The 15999-nt window shown below is 38.6% G+C and overlaps 1 protein-coding gene across 3 annotated transcripts in view; it reads right to left on the bottom strand.

Moving 5' to 3' along the window:
• The window catches only part of GREB1L (GREB1 like retinoic acid receptor coactivator), a 123532-nt gene that overhangs the window by 91752 nt on the left and 15781 nt on the right, over positions 1-15999 (bottom strand). For all 3 annotated transcript variants that reach the window (XM_060119001.1, XM_060119002.1, XM_060119003.1), the window contains exons 4-5: positions 10211-10387; positions 7857-7979 (exon numbers count right to left, since the gene is read on the bottom strand). In XM_060119001.1, coding sequence (XP_059974984.1) covers positions 7857-7979; positions 10211-10387 — 300 coding nt within the window. The remainder of the gene's footprint in view (positions 1-7856; positions 7980-10210; positions 10388-15999) is intronic.

The following is a 15999-nucleotide window of genomic DNA, read 5'->3' as shown; positions in this document are numbered from 1 at the left end:
ACATTTGGAAAAAGGAGACTGTGTTTTGGTAAAGTAATAATTTGAATATTCATGAGGAACTAAGCTTAGAAAAACCTGCTAGAGGAACTTTTGATTATTCTGACCTCAGGAAGTTTAGTGGCTAAAGGACAAATCAAAAAAAGAAAGGGACAAGCACAGTTACATTTTAGGGACAGTTAAATAATACATTCTAATGGAAACTGTTTTCTAACAGGCTGTCACCCTGGACAGAGGAATTGTAGTTGGGGGGCAAATGGAGACAAAATAGTAAGGCCTGGGTTGAATGTGGCACATCATGAAATATTCTGGACAAACAGAGGGCAGCATGAGAGCTCTGAACTCTTGGAAGGCAAAGGAGAGGAGGCCAAGACACTGCAGGGAGGGGAAAACACGAGCGCGTAGAGATTTCTGTCAGGGGTGGCTCTGTCCCTTCCCTTCTTGGAGACGGAAGTCAGCTGTGGGGCTGCATGCTGCAGCTCTATCATCACAGCAACAACCCCACAGTAGATTCAATGCAGTGGGAAATAGAAAAACTCAAAAGGACTGAAACATTACTATGACACCATAGGATCCCTGGCCTGTGATACCACTTGTTCTCAAAGTGTAACACTGCATACCATACACATACATAGTTTGAAAGGGTAAATTTGCCCTTTTTCCCAATGAGATATATCAAAATACAGGTGAGTTCACAAAATATTTATGTATAGTTAAAAAATTAATTATAGGGGGCTTCCTTGGTGGCGCAGTGGTTGAGAGTCCGCCTGCCGATGCAGGGGACATGGGTTCGTGCCCCGGTCTGCGAGGATCCCACGTGCCGCGGAGCGGCTAGGCCCATGAGCCATGGCCACTGGGCCTGCGGTCCGGAGCCTGTGCTCCGCAACGGGAGAGGCCACAACAGTGAGAGGCCCGCGTACCACAAAAAAAAAAAAAAAAATTTATTATAGGGACTTCCCTGGTGGCGCAGTGGTTAGGAATCCACCTGCCAATGCAGGGGACATGGGTTCGAGCTCTGGTCCGGGAAGATCCCACATGCCGCGGAGCAACTAAGCCCACACATCATGACTACTGAGCCTGTGCTCTAGAGCCCGTGAGCCACAACTACTGAGGCTGCATGTCACAACTACTGAAGTCCTTGCACCTAGAGCCCGTGCTCTGCAACGAGAAGCCACTGAAATGAGAAATGAGAAGCCCGCGCACTGCAACGAAGGGTAGCCCCCGCTCGCTGCAACTAGAGAAAGCCCACGTGTAGCAGTGAAGACCCAACACAGCCCAAAATAAATAAATAAACAAATTAATTAATTGAAAAAATAATTATAAAGCAAATACCTATGGAAATAACCACTATCCAAGTCAAGGGATAAAAACAAAACAAAACAGTGCCAGGGCTTCCCTGGTGGCACAGTGGTTGAGAGTCCGCCTGCCGATGCAGGGGACACGGGTTTGTGCCCTGGCCTGGGAGGATCCCACATGCCGCGGAGTGGCTGGGCCCGTGAGCCATGACCGCTGGGCCTGCGCGTCTGGAGCCTGTGCTCCGCAGCAGGACAGGCCACAAGGGTGAGAGGCCCGCGTACCGCAAACAAACAAACAAACAAACAAACAAAAAAACACTGCCAGCAGCCAGTAGCCTCCTTTGTGCTCTTCCCCATCCCTTCTCCTTCCGTCTCCCCAGAGGCAACCACTGTGCTATGTACGTATTCCTAAAATAATTTAGTTTTGCATATTTTTGAACATAACAGAAATAAAATCATATTGGATAGAGTCTTCTGTAAGTAGATTTTTGTTCAACATTTTGGAAGATTCCTCCATCAGGATGCATGTAGGTATTATTTGTTCATTCTCATTGCCAAACAGTATTTTATTATATAAATACATCAAACATATTTATCTATTCTATTGTTGATGAACATTTGAGTTGTGTTCAGTTTGTCATTTGCAAAGAACACTACTCTGAACAGTCTTGTACATATCTCTGGATGCACAAGTGTTTCCTTAGGGAGCGGAATAGCTAGATCATAGGATATGCATGTTTTCTACTTTTCTATGTATTGCTAATTACTTGCAAAGTGGTGCCATCAATTAACACTCCTATCGGCAGCATATGATGGTTTGTGTTGCTTGAAATCTTTGCCAACATCTACTGCTGTCACACTTCAAATCATTGCCAGTTTGGCATGTATATAATGGCATCTCACTGTATTTTTAATGTAATTTCCCTAATTACGAAAGTGATTAATCATCTTTTCATGTATTTATTGGCCACTTGGATTTCCTCTTGCGTGAGGTGCTTGAAGTCTTTGCTCATTTTTCTATTGATGTGACTTTTTCTTACTGATTCATAGGCATTCTTTTTTGTCCTTTGTACTAGTCCTTGGTTAGTTTTATGTATTACATATCTTCTCTCAATTTATGGCTTGATTTTTAACTCTACAGCACCTTCTAAAAACAGTGAAACGTCAGTTTTTTCCCTTGTGATCGCACTTTTTGTCTCTACTTTTAAGATATCTACAATATCTAAGATATTCTACAATATCTTCTTAAAGCTTGACAGTTTTGCCTGTTGCATTTAGATCCTCCAGCTACCTGAAATTGATTTTTGTGTATAGAGTAAAATAGGGGTCCAGTTTTATTGTTCTTCCACATAGTATATCCAACTTCTGAGGACCATTTGTTGAAAGAAAAGTTTCTGCTAATGTGCAAGTCACTCTATACCCACATGTTATATGAATCTGTCTGGGGACTTCCTATTCTGTTCTGCTGCTCTGTGTCTATCCCTGTGCCAACTCCACTCTATCTTTATTAGTAAAGCCTCATAAGCTTGATATATGATAGGGCAAGTCCTTTCATTGCTGTTGTTCTTCCTTCTTTAATACACAAGCATTAGATGGTAAGGGGTTTACATTATTTTAAGCCTACAGTGGTTCATCCAGAGGAAAATCCCATTTCATGGGCAATACATGGCTCCAATAACAGGGCCAACTTCTCCATTAGGCATAGAAGTCAGTGCCTTGGGTCCACAGTACTTCTAGGGGTTCACAAAAACGTTTTAATTTCTTTTAAAATCATAAGAAATGTTTTAATTTCTTTTTGTCTAACAAAGTATTGTAGCATATAGTATTAATATATTCATCTTTATACCAACACAGTCATAAAATACAATTTTAAATACTTTAGGCAAATGTGCCCAGGGCCTAAGAAAGTCATAAAGTCATATCAGGTCCTGCCTGATAGCATCTTCTTAAAAATTACACTATTAGTCACAGGGGCAGAGTTTAGGTGGCTCATCCCTGTCCTGCCCTACGGGCTAATTTTCCTCCTAATGGTAGATAAGCATACTATCTTCATTTGGAAAAAGAGTACACACCAGTAAGTTAACAATCTCCCAAATGCTAATTTAAAATTTAAATAAAAATGGAATTCAAATGATGTTTATTGGGAATTCCCTGGCAATCCAGTGGTTAGAACTCCGTGCTTCCACTGCAGGGGACCACAGGTTCAATCCTGGTTGGGGAACTAAGATCCCACATGCCGCGAGGTGCAGCCAAAAAAGAAAAAACAACAACAACAAAAAACACCATTTATTTCCAGGCATTTGCCAGGTACTAGGGGGTATAGGGATAAACAAAATGAACTTACAGTTTCTAGCATATAAAAGAATGCAGATGGTTAACAAATTATTATAATTGGGAGAATGGCACACAAATAGAAGTATAGTAGCAAGGCTGAGCTAATCCTTAGTTGCAAAATAGGTATTGTTATTTTTAGCTGTACAAATGAGAAAACCAAGACATAGAACAATTGAGTGGCTTATCCCAAGCCTCAGCCAATATACATCAGGGGCAGTATTTGAATACCAAGACTCTGATTCCAAGTCCTGTGCAGTTTACCATCTGGTCTGAAACTGCTCATTCTGTAGTAGACACTCAATAAATTAGACTGAATTCAAATGAGGGAGAAACATTGCCACTCTAGAGGATTTCACCTTTCTCTTAGAGCAGCTTTTTAATCTTTCCTCCCCAACCCCCAGCTTAAGGTATATTTTACTTATCATAGAATATACCCAATTCAAGTGTACAGTTCAATGATTTCTAATAACTTGACCAAGTGGTGCAACCATTACCATGAATCAGCTTTAGAACATTTTTATCCCCCAGCAAGAAACCTCATGCCCACTTTCAGTTAATTTTCATTCCCACCCCTTGCCCCAGGCAACCACTATTCTATTTCCTGTCTCTATAAATTTGCTTTTTCTGGACATTTCATATAAGTGAAATCATATAATATGTGGTGTCTTCTGTCTAGTTTCTTTCACCTAGCATAATGTTTTTGTTTTGTTCTGTTTTTTGGCCGTAGCTTGAGGCATGTGGGATCTTAGTTCCCTGATCAGGGATCGAACCCAAGCCCCCTGCGGTGGAATCTCGGAGTTTCAACCACTGGGCTGCCAGGGAATTCCCAGCATAAAGTTTTTGAAGTTCATTCACGATGTAGCATGTGTCAATAGTTTGTTCCTTATTATTGCTGCATGGTATTCCATTGTATGGATACACAATTTTGTCTATCCATTCATGAGTATATTGACAGTCAGGTTGTTTCCAGTTTTCGACTGCAATGAATAATGCTTCCATATGAACATTTGTATGTAAGTTTTTGTAAGGACACATGTCTTAATTTTTCCTGGGTAGATAGAACTAATATCTTATTATGGTTTTGATTTGTATTTTCCTAACAGCTAATGATGTTGAGCATCTTTTCATGTGATTATTGGCCATTTATCTGAAGAAATCTCTGTTCTCTGAAGAAATCTCTATTCCAAATCTTTTGCCCATGTTTTGATTGGATGGTCATCTTATGACTGAGTTGTAAGAGTTCTTTGTAAATTCTGGATACAAATCCTTTATTAAATATGTGTTTTGCAACTATTTTTCTAGTCCATCATTGTCTTTTCATTTTCTTAATGTTGCTTTTTGAAGTGTAAAAGTTTTGAATTTTGATGAGGTCAATGAAATTCACTGACAAAAAGACAGTCTGTTCAATAGACGGTGCTGGGACAATTGGATATCCACATGCAAAAAAATGAATTTAGATGCTCACCTCACACCACACAACATGACTCACAGACTTTAATGCAAGAGATAAAACAATAAAACTTTTAGACAAAAAACATGGAAGAGAAACTTTCCAGATCTTGGGTTAAGCAAAGGTTTTTTTCATCTATTCCTTTTTTCCCTTTTTTTTTTTTTGGCCATGCCACACAGCTTCTGGGATCTTAGTTCCCTGACCAGGGATTGAACCTGGGCCCTCAGCAGTGAAAGTGCAGAGTCCCAACCACTGGACCACCAAGGAATTCCCGCTTTTTCATCTGTTCTTGAATTTTTGTCCTTATTAAACACAATAACATGTACGTGTATATGTTTGTATGTGGTATGTCTGTGTAATGTAGGTAGATAACTATGTAGCCACCTTCAGTCAAAATCATAAAATATTTTACCAGGATTGTTGGCTAAAATTTGAATTATTAATCACACAGATATGTTGAAAGAAAATATGCAAAATATAAGTGGCAAGCCAGACAGAACAGAACATCCAGAGCTTGGCAGCTGGAATGTGAGATAAAGCTGTGCAAATAGTAAATTAATCCCCTCTTCAAATACTTTGCAACATGTGTACCTACATTTCAGGCTAAGAAATGTTGATTACAGGCAGTCACTGATTGTAGATTAAGAAGGGTACAATCTCCTACAGGAAGGTGAATCTCTACCTGCTAAGAAGATGCTGCATATTCTAATGTTTGCAATGATATAATAGGCTAAGGTAAAATTCTTACAGTCTATTACTTTCAAAATACATAGGAAAATTATCACTGAAGACTCCATAATTGGTCAAGAAGAAAGTTTTAGACACAAAGCTTTACTTTTAAAGGCACTATCTTCTATTAAATTCTCTGGATTGCATCTAAAATTAATAGGTAATTTCATGGTCAAATTACCATTCTCACCCCAACAAGGGATACACAAGAATACTGGCATAGCACTTGGTCACTTGTGTTCACTGTGAGTCAGTCAGTGTCTTGCCTGTGTCCCTTCGTGGCAACTGAAGGAGGCTTTGCTAAGCCTGAATCTTTAATTCCTCTATTCAGAGCAATATTCATTTTCAAAATATATTTCTGTATAATCAAAACTGCTTATTAACATTTCATTACTTCTTATTAACATTTCAGTATTTTTTCATTTTTTTCAGGTACAGCTGGTTATTTATATGTATTCACCTCTCCCTCTTAGAAAAGGTAACATGTTTTATCATTCTTTTATCCCTTATATGAGTGGTTTTTAAGTCATTGGAGCCAGTAGTCAAGTACTGGAACCCTGCCTTACAGCCTCTGACAAGGATCTGAGAACATAATAAACACTTGATAAGTTTTTGTTGGAATGAAGTAAATATTCATTACTAATACTGTAGTTTTTAAATTGCATTTCATTAGCCCCAAGTTCTCATGGCAGAAAATATACTACAGAATCAATCAAATTCTAGGAGAGACATCACTGTAATGAAAGCTAATCTTTCAATGCCAAGAGCCCAATACCAATTTTTTCTTTCTTCAATACCTAGTGACATGATGTTCTCTCATTTATTCTAAATGAGAATTTAGAATATTCTCTTTCCTCTTAAATTACAGCCTCTATGTAAATCTCTTGAACAGTTTAAAAGTTAGACTTTTAAAACCCAGGATGAAGTGGATTTAGCTGAGTACAGACACATAGCAAGAAGTGCCCCAGATAAAGTTAGCTTTATTATCACTACAGTTGTTGTTAACATAGTCTAATAATCACTTCCATCTTGAAAATAAGTGCAAACGATTTACCAGCTCATTAAAATTTGACATAAATTTGGAAGAGGATGCTAAGTAGTGAAATGAATAAAGACAGCCTTTTTTTCAACTTGTTGTGTTTGAGTGGATACTGGCAAAGCACATATGCTATGAAGTTTGTGGGTAAAATAGCATTTCTCAAAAAACAACTGAACTGAAAAAAAATTCACAAATTCTTTTAAAATACTTTTCTTCTTGCCTAAGATATAACCTAGACTGGTTCTGAGTAATTTTCTCAAATACTATCTGCAGTTATCTTTTCAGTTACAGCCCTCCAGGCTTTCAGCCACCTGGAAACATTAAGTCCCCCTGGAGTCTTATCCTGACCTGAGTTCAGGCCTCTATACTGGAGGAATTTTCAGAAGCTTTAGACTAGTAACTCATCTGCTCAGTATCAGATCAGCCACTCTGCTGATCCAGCTCTGATACTGTAACCTAGTTTCAGGCACTAAAATTTTATCTGGTTATTTGTAACCAAGCTCCTATCTTGTACCACCTGAAACTAGGTCCTAGATTCTTCCACTGTGATCCTTCATCCTACTTTGGGACTTTACTTTGTATCCAAGTTGGTGTAATACTCCCTATACTGTTGAGCAAGCCTAGTTAGAGCCCTACTGTAGAATTCCAGTCTTCATGAATATGTCCCCAATACATGCCACCTGATGGCTATGATGCAGATTTCTCTCACATCTGTATTTCTACTTATTGCCTTCTGTCAGACTCCTCTAGAGACAGGCCCTATGCTTGAACTAAATTCCCTACCAACTGTCAGTTCCTTTTTCCATGCCTTGCCTAGCATTGGCAGGGCTGTTGGGATTTGGGGTCCTGCTCCTCCACAGACTGATCCATCTCAATGCTGAGTTCTAATTCTAATAGTAACTCAATACCGCTATTTAAAAATAGGTCTGTTCAAACCAGCCAACAGTAAGTTTAAAATGCCTCATTAAATATACATCTGCCACTTGAAATTCCAAAAGAAAATACCCAATACCTGTCTGAATGAATCCTGATTTGTATCCATTAGTTGTGCCATTTTCTGGGGCCACGGTTGATGACACTGAAGAGTTTGGTTTAATAGAGTGGCAAATGGTAGAGGATTGTCGGCTTCTACATTCTAGAAAGGAGTAAGAATCACATTATGTAAGGAAAACAATATTCTGTTAAAACAGGTGAGGGAGACACAATCCATAAAATCTCTAAAATAAACTGCTGCTCCTCAAGTGGCAGCACTTTCTTTAACAGAGATTCCCCTTCCCCAACCTTGACTCCAACAGAATGTTCAAGCTGGTGAACACAATTCGTCTTCCTAGAGCCAAATGTCATGTTTGGAAGGCAAAGAAATAGTTACAAAGAACAATTAGGCATTTGTTCCTCACAGACTAGTTCCCAGGAGAAAAATTACTCATAACCTATATAGTCATGTTAGTTTCATGGGTAATACTGAGGTTAAAATATCAATAATTTATAAAAACCAAATAAGCTTTCAAGCACCAGTTAACCTTCTGTCCAGGATTGATTTACGTGTAGAATAGTAATCTAGAGTCCTTCTAGGCTGCCTTCAACCTTCTCTACTCAACTTTAATTTATGTCCAGAAACAGAAGCAAAGAAAATATTATACACAGAGGAGAAAAATTAGAAATTCTCAAATTCTTATTATTCTCAGTTCTTATTAGAGGAAATAGGTAGACAATATTCAAGGTACTTACTGATCATACAAAACTAAGCTTCATTTTAAATGAGCCAATATTACTTGAGGCTTTGGTGTAATATTTTAATAATACTTTGTACTGATTCAGGTAGATAGCAAATACTGTGACAACCTGTGTCACAGGTTTTCGGGGCTCTAAAGTCCAACCAAATTATACTATATGTTGTACTATATTAGTCTTTAAAGGTAGCATGTGAAAAAGAAACATAAATGGTTGTAAATGACAAAGTTAATTATAGTGGGTCCTTTAGAAAATTTCCAAGTTTATTGGATACATGCAAAAGTTAGAGGCAGTTTTCTATAACCTTCTATCTATGACGTTCCTTGAAGAGCTACTGTATTTTGACTGAAAAGGATATCTCCATGTTATGTATATTATATGCAAATATGTAGTTTGATAGGTATGTACATATATACAATTCCAATTCCAAACTAGAATGACTATAAATGTGAGGCTCCAGAAGCCACCCAGGATCATTGTATCACAAACTATTTCACAAATGTTATTATTTACCAGAAAGGTGAATTGTCACTGAGCACTAAATAAGAACTTAAAAATATTTTATGCAACCAAAGCTAAAAACAAAAGCTAAAAAAGGCAGTTAAAAGGCAGGGAGGTGATACCTATCCTATTTTTACTCTTTTATTAGGGTTCATGACATTTAAAATGATTTTTCTAGAGGAAAATTCTTTAGACTTTATCAGGATAAAGAGTTATCTATAATTTACCATGCTTACGATTTAGTGGTCACAGCACTGATCACAGTCCTGATGATCCCTGGCTCAGAACATGTAGCCATTTCCTAAGGAGTTATATAATCTCTCCTCAAATGCAACCAGGAGTCATTATGGTGAAAGATTCAGAAACAAATCTTCAGTTGTAATTTGGATTTACTATGCTATTTTTCATGGTCAGGCCAAAATCTTGCACAAACAACAAATAGAAATATTAAAGACAATTATTCTATTGTCTTTAACAATAGAATAATATGAATAATGGAGGGGAAATCTCAGCATCTAAGAAACTGCTCCAAAGAATAAGAATTAGATGTCCCACTACATTAAACAATGTACAGAACTTGTGGCAATTCCTATCAACCACAAGATGATGTGACATTTCAACTGGATTTATTTTCAAAAATAAGTTTAAGTTCTTCCTAACTGAAGAGGAACAAAACTTTGTCAACTTAAGACTGCCTTTTCCCAGGTATTATGAAGAGAGCATTATTTATTCCAAAGTTTGCTTAGTTCTAATAGAAAAATGAAGACCCAAGAATTACCAAAGACCCTAAATAAAGTAGAAAGAGCATCTGATCAGGAAACTGACACTTTGAAGTCCTCTCTAAATGACAGAAGAGCTAGAAAGAGCCCATTTTCCCCCAAGAGCTGTATTCCACACCCCTAAGTGACAAATACAAGGAGAAATGCCCTTTCCCAAATTTCAATAGTTTCTGTTAAAAAACAAAAAGGAGCAAGTCAAATAACCTGCCAGAGGGCTTTACATTTTTGGATTGTCTTCTGAACTTGGGATATTTATCTATTCCACACCTGGATTCTGAACCCCGTATGGGTCACTTATCAATACTATTGTAACATCCACATTCCCTTCCCGTTCCCTCCGGGAACTTGACGCTACCTTTCCAGCAGATGAGAGGTCCCTTCGACAGTACACCCTGGGAGCTTCTGACTAGGTAGTACTTTAAGTGCTTCTGCTTCTTTGGCTGGGTGGTGAGCTTCAAGTTTATGTGGTTGGAAAATTCCGTGAAATACCGAAATCCTCTTTCTCCACAGCCGATACAGTTTCCAGAAAACCCTAAAAGGAAGAAAAACAAAGTTACTGGTGGCCTTGTATGTTGTTGCAGTACTTTCACATATAAAAAACATAGAAATATTCACTCTTTGGCTTGACAACTTCCTAATTTTGAGGAAATAATTCAAAGGAAAAAAACATGTACAACAATTTAGCAGTTATTTTATAACAGTGAAAGACTGAAAATAATTTTTAAATGCTCTAAAAGGATAATGGTTAAGGAAATAGAATAGATAGTATCATATGATAGAATTTATATAGTTAACATAAAAAATATGAAAAATTCTGGTCCTAGAGATATCTATTATTTCTTCCTTACATATTCCCTTCTTAACCTACTGGCTCTGGTTCTCCACCCTACCCACCATGTGGACTTAACTCCACAGGCACAATTGATTAGACTGTGGACCAATATTTGACCCAATCTAGGATAGTCAGAGTCTCTCTCCTGGAACGCTGAAATAAATACAAAAAGAATCAGTCAGATGGTACTGGACCCTCGATATGTAAGGTTTTGTAAAGCTGGAACCCAAGTCAGGGCTATGCCATCTAGGGTGTGGGAGAGAGCAAACTGAGAATTGTGAAGAGGAAGCTGGTCTCCAGATAGGAGAGCACGAACAGAGATGTATAAACTCAGGGCATTGTCAGCTTCCTAGTTTCTATGAGATCTAGGGAACAGAAGTTCCCTAAGGGTCCCATTTCCTCTCTGTTCAACCCCTCTTTATTCAAACTAGCTCATTATTCCTTAGACTTAACATCCAAACAATTCTCACTCAGATTAATCAAACAAAATAAGACTTTCAGTGATCTTCTTGGAACAGAGGACATGGAAAGAAGAAGAAATGGAGAAGGCTGGGAGGATGAGAGGTCATGTTTTGCTTGACTGGAAATCGACTTTTCAATCTCCCTTATTACACAGAAGAAAAGTGGACAGTAAGAGAGTGAGTTCTTCTGGTTGTGAGTTATGAGGACATAACACATGTATGGTCATAATGGCAAATAAGGGCATTCCAAATTTCATAAACACAATATCTCTATATACAAATAACTAACTGAAAATAAATTCACTTATGGAATAATACAATCTTTTAAAACCACCAAACCAACCTGTTTTATAATTAACAAAGATATATAAGGAGAGTAGAGAGAGACCATGAGGATTAAAGACAAAATATCTCACAATGTCCCAATCTCAGGATGCTAACAATCAATTCAGAACATTTAGAAATGGGCATTCCAATTTATTATTATTTATTCAATAATTTTTTATTGAGCACCTACCTATATGCCAAGCATTTTGCTAAACACTGGAAAAACAGTGGTGAACAAGAGATAGTCCTAACTTCTGGTCAGTTACATAAAATTAATAATTCTATATAATTAGCTTTTTACCATCACTTTATAGAAATATAAACATCAATATAATTTCATAAATTATTTAAAACATATTCAGTGATGGATTGCATTTGAGAGCATTTGGCTATTTGTCTAATACCTTGGAGCTGTGTAGGCCAAAAAAAGAAAGATGTCAATGACTGCCTAGTTCACCAAATTCCTAAAGCCAACCATCCATCTAACCATTCATCCACCCATCCACCCGTCCACGCATCCATGAATGCATGCATCCATCCACTAATTCATGCATCTATCCACCTGTCCATCCATCCATCCAACAAATATCTGTACTCTACTATGTGCTAGGCACTATTTCAGGTACCAGGTTTTTAGCACTGAACAAGGAAGACAAAACCGCTGCCTCCACAGAACTTACTTCCTGATGTGATCATTATGCCTTGATAGAAAATTGGCTGACCTATGAGGCAGATGCAACATACCTAAAACACAATAAAACTAAGAACCTTCATCTGAAATAGAGACAGTGCCAAAAAATGAGGCTTATCTGATAGGTCCAAGTAGTTCATCAAAGATTAATGTGAGAATTAGAATTAACAAATTACTGGGGTTAGATTTTATCTTTTATCTTTTCCTCTACCTGTTTTCTGAGGTGAAAAGCAAGACTTGAGTATGAAGAGGGAGAAAAGCAATGGATCTGGATAATCTTTAAGAAGAGAAACTTCACATTAATGATGAGAATTAACAATATAAAAGAGTAAGAACTTTAGAGTCCATTTTTAAAACTCTGTATAGTTTCTGTATTAACTTTGGTTCAAGAGAGATTTTATCTGCTCAAAGTTCTTGCTGTCACTATCACAATAAATAATATCTCTTACAGCCAAATTATCTTTCTAGTTTTTCTAGCAATCAGGTCTTCGAATTGCATGACAGATTTGGGGCATATGTGTGGCCAAGTGATCAATTTATTTTAAAATCAACTCCCTCACAGTCTTTGGAATCTGCATAATTTATATAAAAATTTAGACAAATTGATATTGGAGTCCACAGGGATTCTAGAATATTTTAAGCTTAAAAAATTTTCCCACTATATCTTTTTAAAATTTTATTTGTTTTTATATTTATTTTTTTGGGCCACACCGTATGGCTTGTCAGATCTTAGTTCCCCAGCCAGGGATCGAACCCAGACCCTCCTCAGTGAAAGCGTGGAGTCCCAACCACTGGACCACCAGGGAATTCCCTCCACTATATCTTAATGCATACTAAAATCAACCATCATAAGTAAGAACTGTTAGATGAATATTAACTTTTTGACAATAGAGTAATGAACATATAAAAATCTCATTGTGCTTGTTCAAGAGAAAACTTTTACCATTTTACTGTACTACACTTTCACTTGGAGAAGTGGTTAATAGAAAATTATTAACAAAGTTCCATGTCTATAAGGGTATTTAATAAATATGACAGAATGGCAGAATAATTACCATTTAAAGAGCAAGTACTATATGCCAGGCACTGTGCTACTGGCTACCTTATAAACATCATCTGTTTGATCTTTATAATCCTGCCAGGTGGGCATTATTGGCTCCTTTATATAGATGAGGAATCTGAGACTTCAAGAAGATAAGTAGCTTGCCCAAGTTCTTAAAGTGCTAACTAAAAAATCTGGGATTTAAACCCAGTTCCAATTCCAAAGCCCATGCTCTTTGGTTTCATATTCCCAATTACAAAGGATTATAAAATCTATTATTCTGATGGTGTTTTCTGTGTGAGTTCCATGATGTATTCCAAGAGGATTCCTCTAGTCATGAAGAATCATTGATCACAAAGACATTAGAAGAGATTTTTCTATGTCTTCAGTCAGAGCCACATATGAACTGCTCCATTCGATAAAACTTTGATGCTTTTAAAGTGCTAAAGAAGTTTCCCAAAGTTGTTCTACCAGAGCCAACTAGGTTCTTAGCTCTGTGATGGGAAAGACTATGTCTTATCATTAGTGTGCCCACATATCATAACCTAACGTGATTTTTGGAACAAATACTGTTGAATGAATGAATGAATGAACAAACGAATCCTTGGATCTTCTTTACTAATTTAGTCCAATGTATAAACTTTACCGTAGGTGTCTATATTAAACCATCTGCTCAATTTTACGGAAAGAAAAAAAATGGATATTTTAACAAATGAGAGTCTAGGAAAATGAAAATTACCACTTCTTTTCCTATGAACCAAGAGAAGGCTTTGAACAGTAGTTTAAGGAACGTTTATTAACCATGTGCAGGATCACTTTCTGACTCAAGATATTGGTCTATGTAGTTCTAGACTTTCTGATGATGCTTTATAACTAGGAAGAATGCATCAAGCTAAACAAACACACAGCTCACTGTAAATACAATTCTTGAATTCTTTGCCCTCTTCTTTCTTCTTCATTTTTACTGATATTTGTGCTGAGGACATGTATCTGATTCTATCTACAGTAACAAATTCTGAGAAACAAAAGCAACTCTAGAGAAACACAGCAGCAAAAAAAAGTAACAAACCTCACATGCCCCTTTCTTCCTTCCTTCCTTTCTTTCTTTCTTTTTCTTTCTTTCTTTCCTTCCTTCCTTCTTTCTCTTTCTTTTTCTTTCTTCCTTCTTTCCTTCCTTCCTTCCTTCTTTCTCTCTCTCTCTCTTTCTTTCCTTCTTTCTTTCTTCCTTCCTTTCTTCCTTTCTTTTTCTTTAGGCCACGCCACATGGCAGGCATGCGGGCTCTTAGTTCCCCAACCAGGGATCGAACCTGTGCCCCCTGCAGTGGAAGTGAAGAATCTTAACCACTGGGCTGCCCTGGAAGTCCTTACATGCCCTCTTATTTGCTTTTTTAATTATTAAAAGTTAATTTAAGGGGTTTGAATCAAGATGGCAAAGTAAGAGGATGTGGAGCTCACTTCCCCCCATGAACACATCAAAAATACATCTACATGTGGAACAATTCTCACTGAAAACTAACTGGAAACTGGCAGGACTCCTGTACAACCAAGGCTGTAGCGATCAGGTCGAGACCTGTGCCCCTAGAAGAAGACTCAGAGAAAAATAGAGATTATGCGGGTGGACACCCACCCTGTGGAGTGAGTGGTCTGAGCCACAGATTGGGTGCCCCAGTCCTGGGGTTTTACGTGGAGGAGACAATACCACTTGGCTGGTTGGAGGGCCACTGAGACAAACAGGAGGGCTGAGGGAAGCCTAGACTATGCTCATGAGGAGTGTGCACGCTGGCTTGCCCCCAAGCAAGGTGGAGAGAGGTCTGCTCTAGCAGCTGCCGGGTTTCTCACAACCACCTCGCCAGGTACCCCAGTCCAAGCTGAGCGAAAGCTCTGGTGCTGCTCACTCCATGTCACAGTGTGGCACAGTGTGGGATGTAGAGGTGACCTGGTGCCACAGCAGCGTCTGAGTGGGTTGGTAGCAGCCATCACTTACTCAAGCAGCACGTCAGAAGCGTTCCAGATCTCTGACGCAGATGTTCCACCATAGCCCATCCCCTGATACACACTGAGACTCCATGTGGGTCCCACTTGCACTGCAGAGCCTCGGGGCAGTAATCGGCTGTGAGGGACAAAGGGGACTTGCCCCAGAGGCTGCATTTGAGTGGAGCTGCAGGTAACTGCAGAGGCAGTGTATCAGACCTCTGTCTGTGGCCGACATGAGCCAAGAGCCTGCACAGGCCCCACTTGCTTCAGCACTCCACCCCTCTGGGGCAAGGGCCCCCACGCAGGGAGAGGAAAAAACACACACTTAAAGGGAAAAGAGCCAGCAGGAGCCTTACCCTCATGGCTTCTGCTCCAGCAACTTGGGGTCAGACTCTGCCCCCGATACAGTGGTGATGGCCACCGAGCAGAGGGGAAGCCCTGTATCACACCCAACTTCACCTCTAGCCACTCCATCTCCAGCCCCACCTCCTACCTATGTGACAGCTGCCAGCACACCCTGAGGAAGGATGTGACTTGTATCCACGTCACATCCAGCTCTCCCAGCAAAGGCATAGGCCACATGTAGTCTGTATAGGGATGCTCCCACATAAGGACACCCCTTCAAGACTGAAATAAGTAACTGTTTCACCTGAATTCATAGAGGCAGGGAAAGCTGAGCAAAACAAAAAGACAGAGGAACTACTCTCAACTGAAAGAGCAAGAGTAAATTCCTGAAAAAATAAACAACAAGACAGAAATAAACAATTTACCAGATAAAGAATTCAAAGCATTGGTAACAAAAATATTAACTGAATTA

The sequence above is a fragment of the Mesoplodon densirostris genome, chromosome 15 (genome assembly GCF_025265405.1).
Source record: "Mesoplodon densirostris isolate mMesDen1 chromosome 15, mMesDen1 primary haplotype, whole genome shotgun sequence".
NCBI lineage: Eukaryota > Metazoa > Chordata > Mammalia > Artiodactyla > Ziphiidae > Mesoplodon > Mesoplodon densirostris.
The sequence above is the reverse complement of the archived record's forward strand: the minus strand, read 5'-3'. Positions and strand labels throughout refer to the sequence as shown.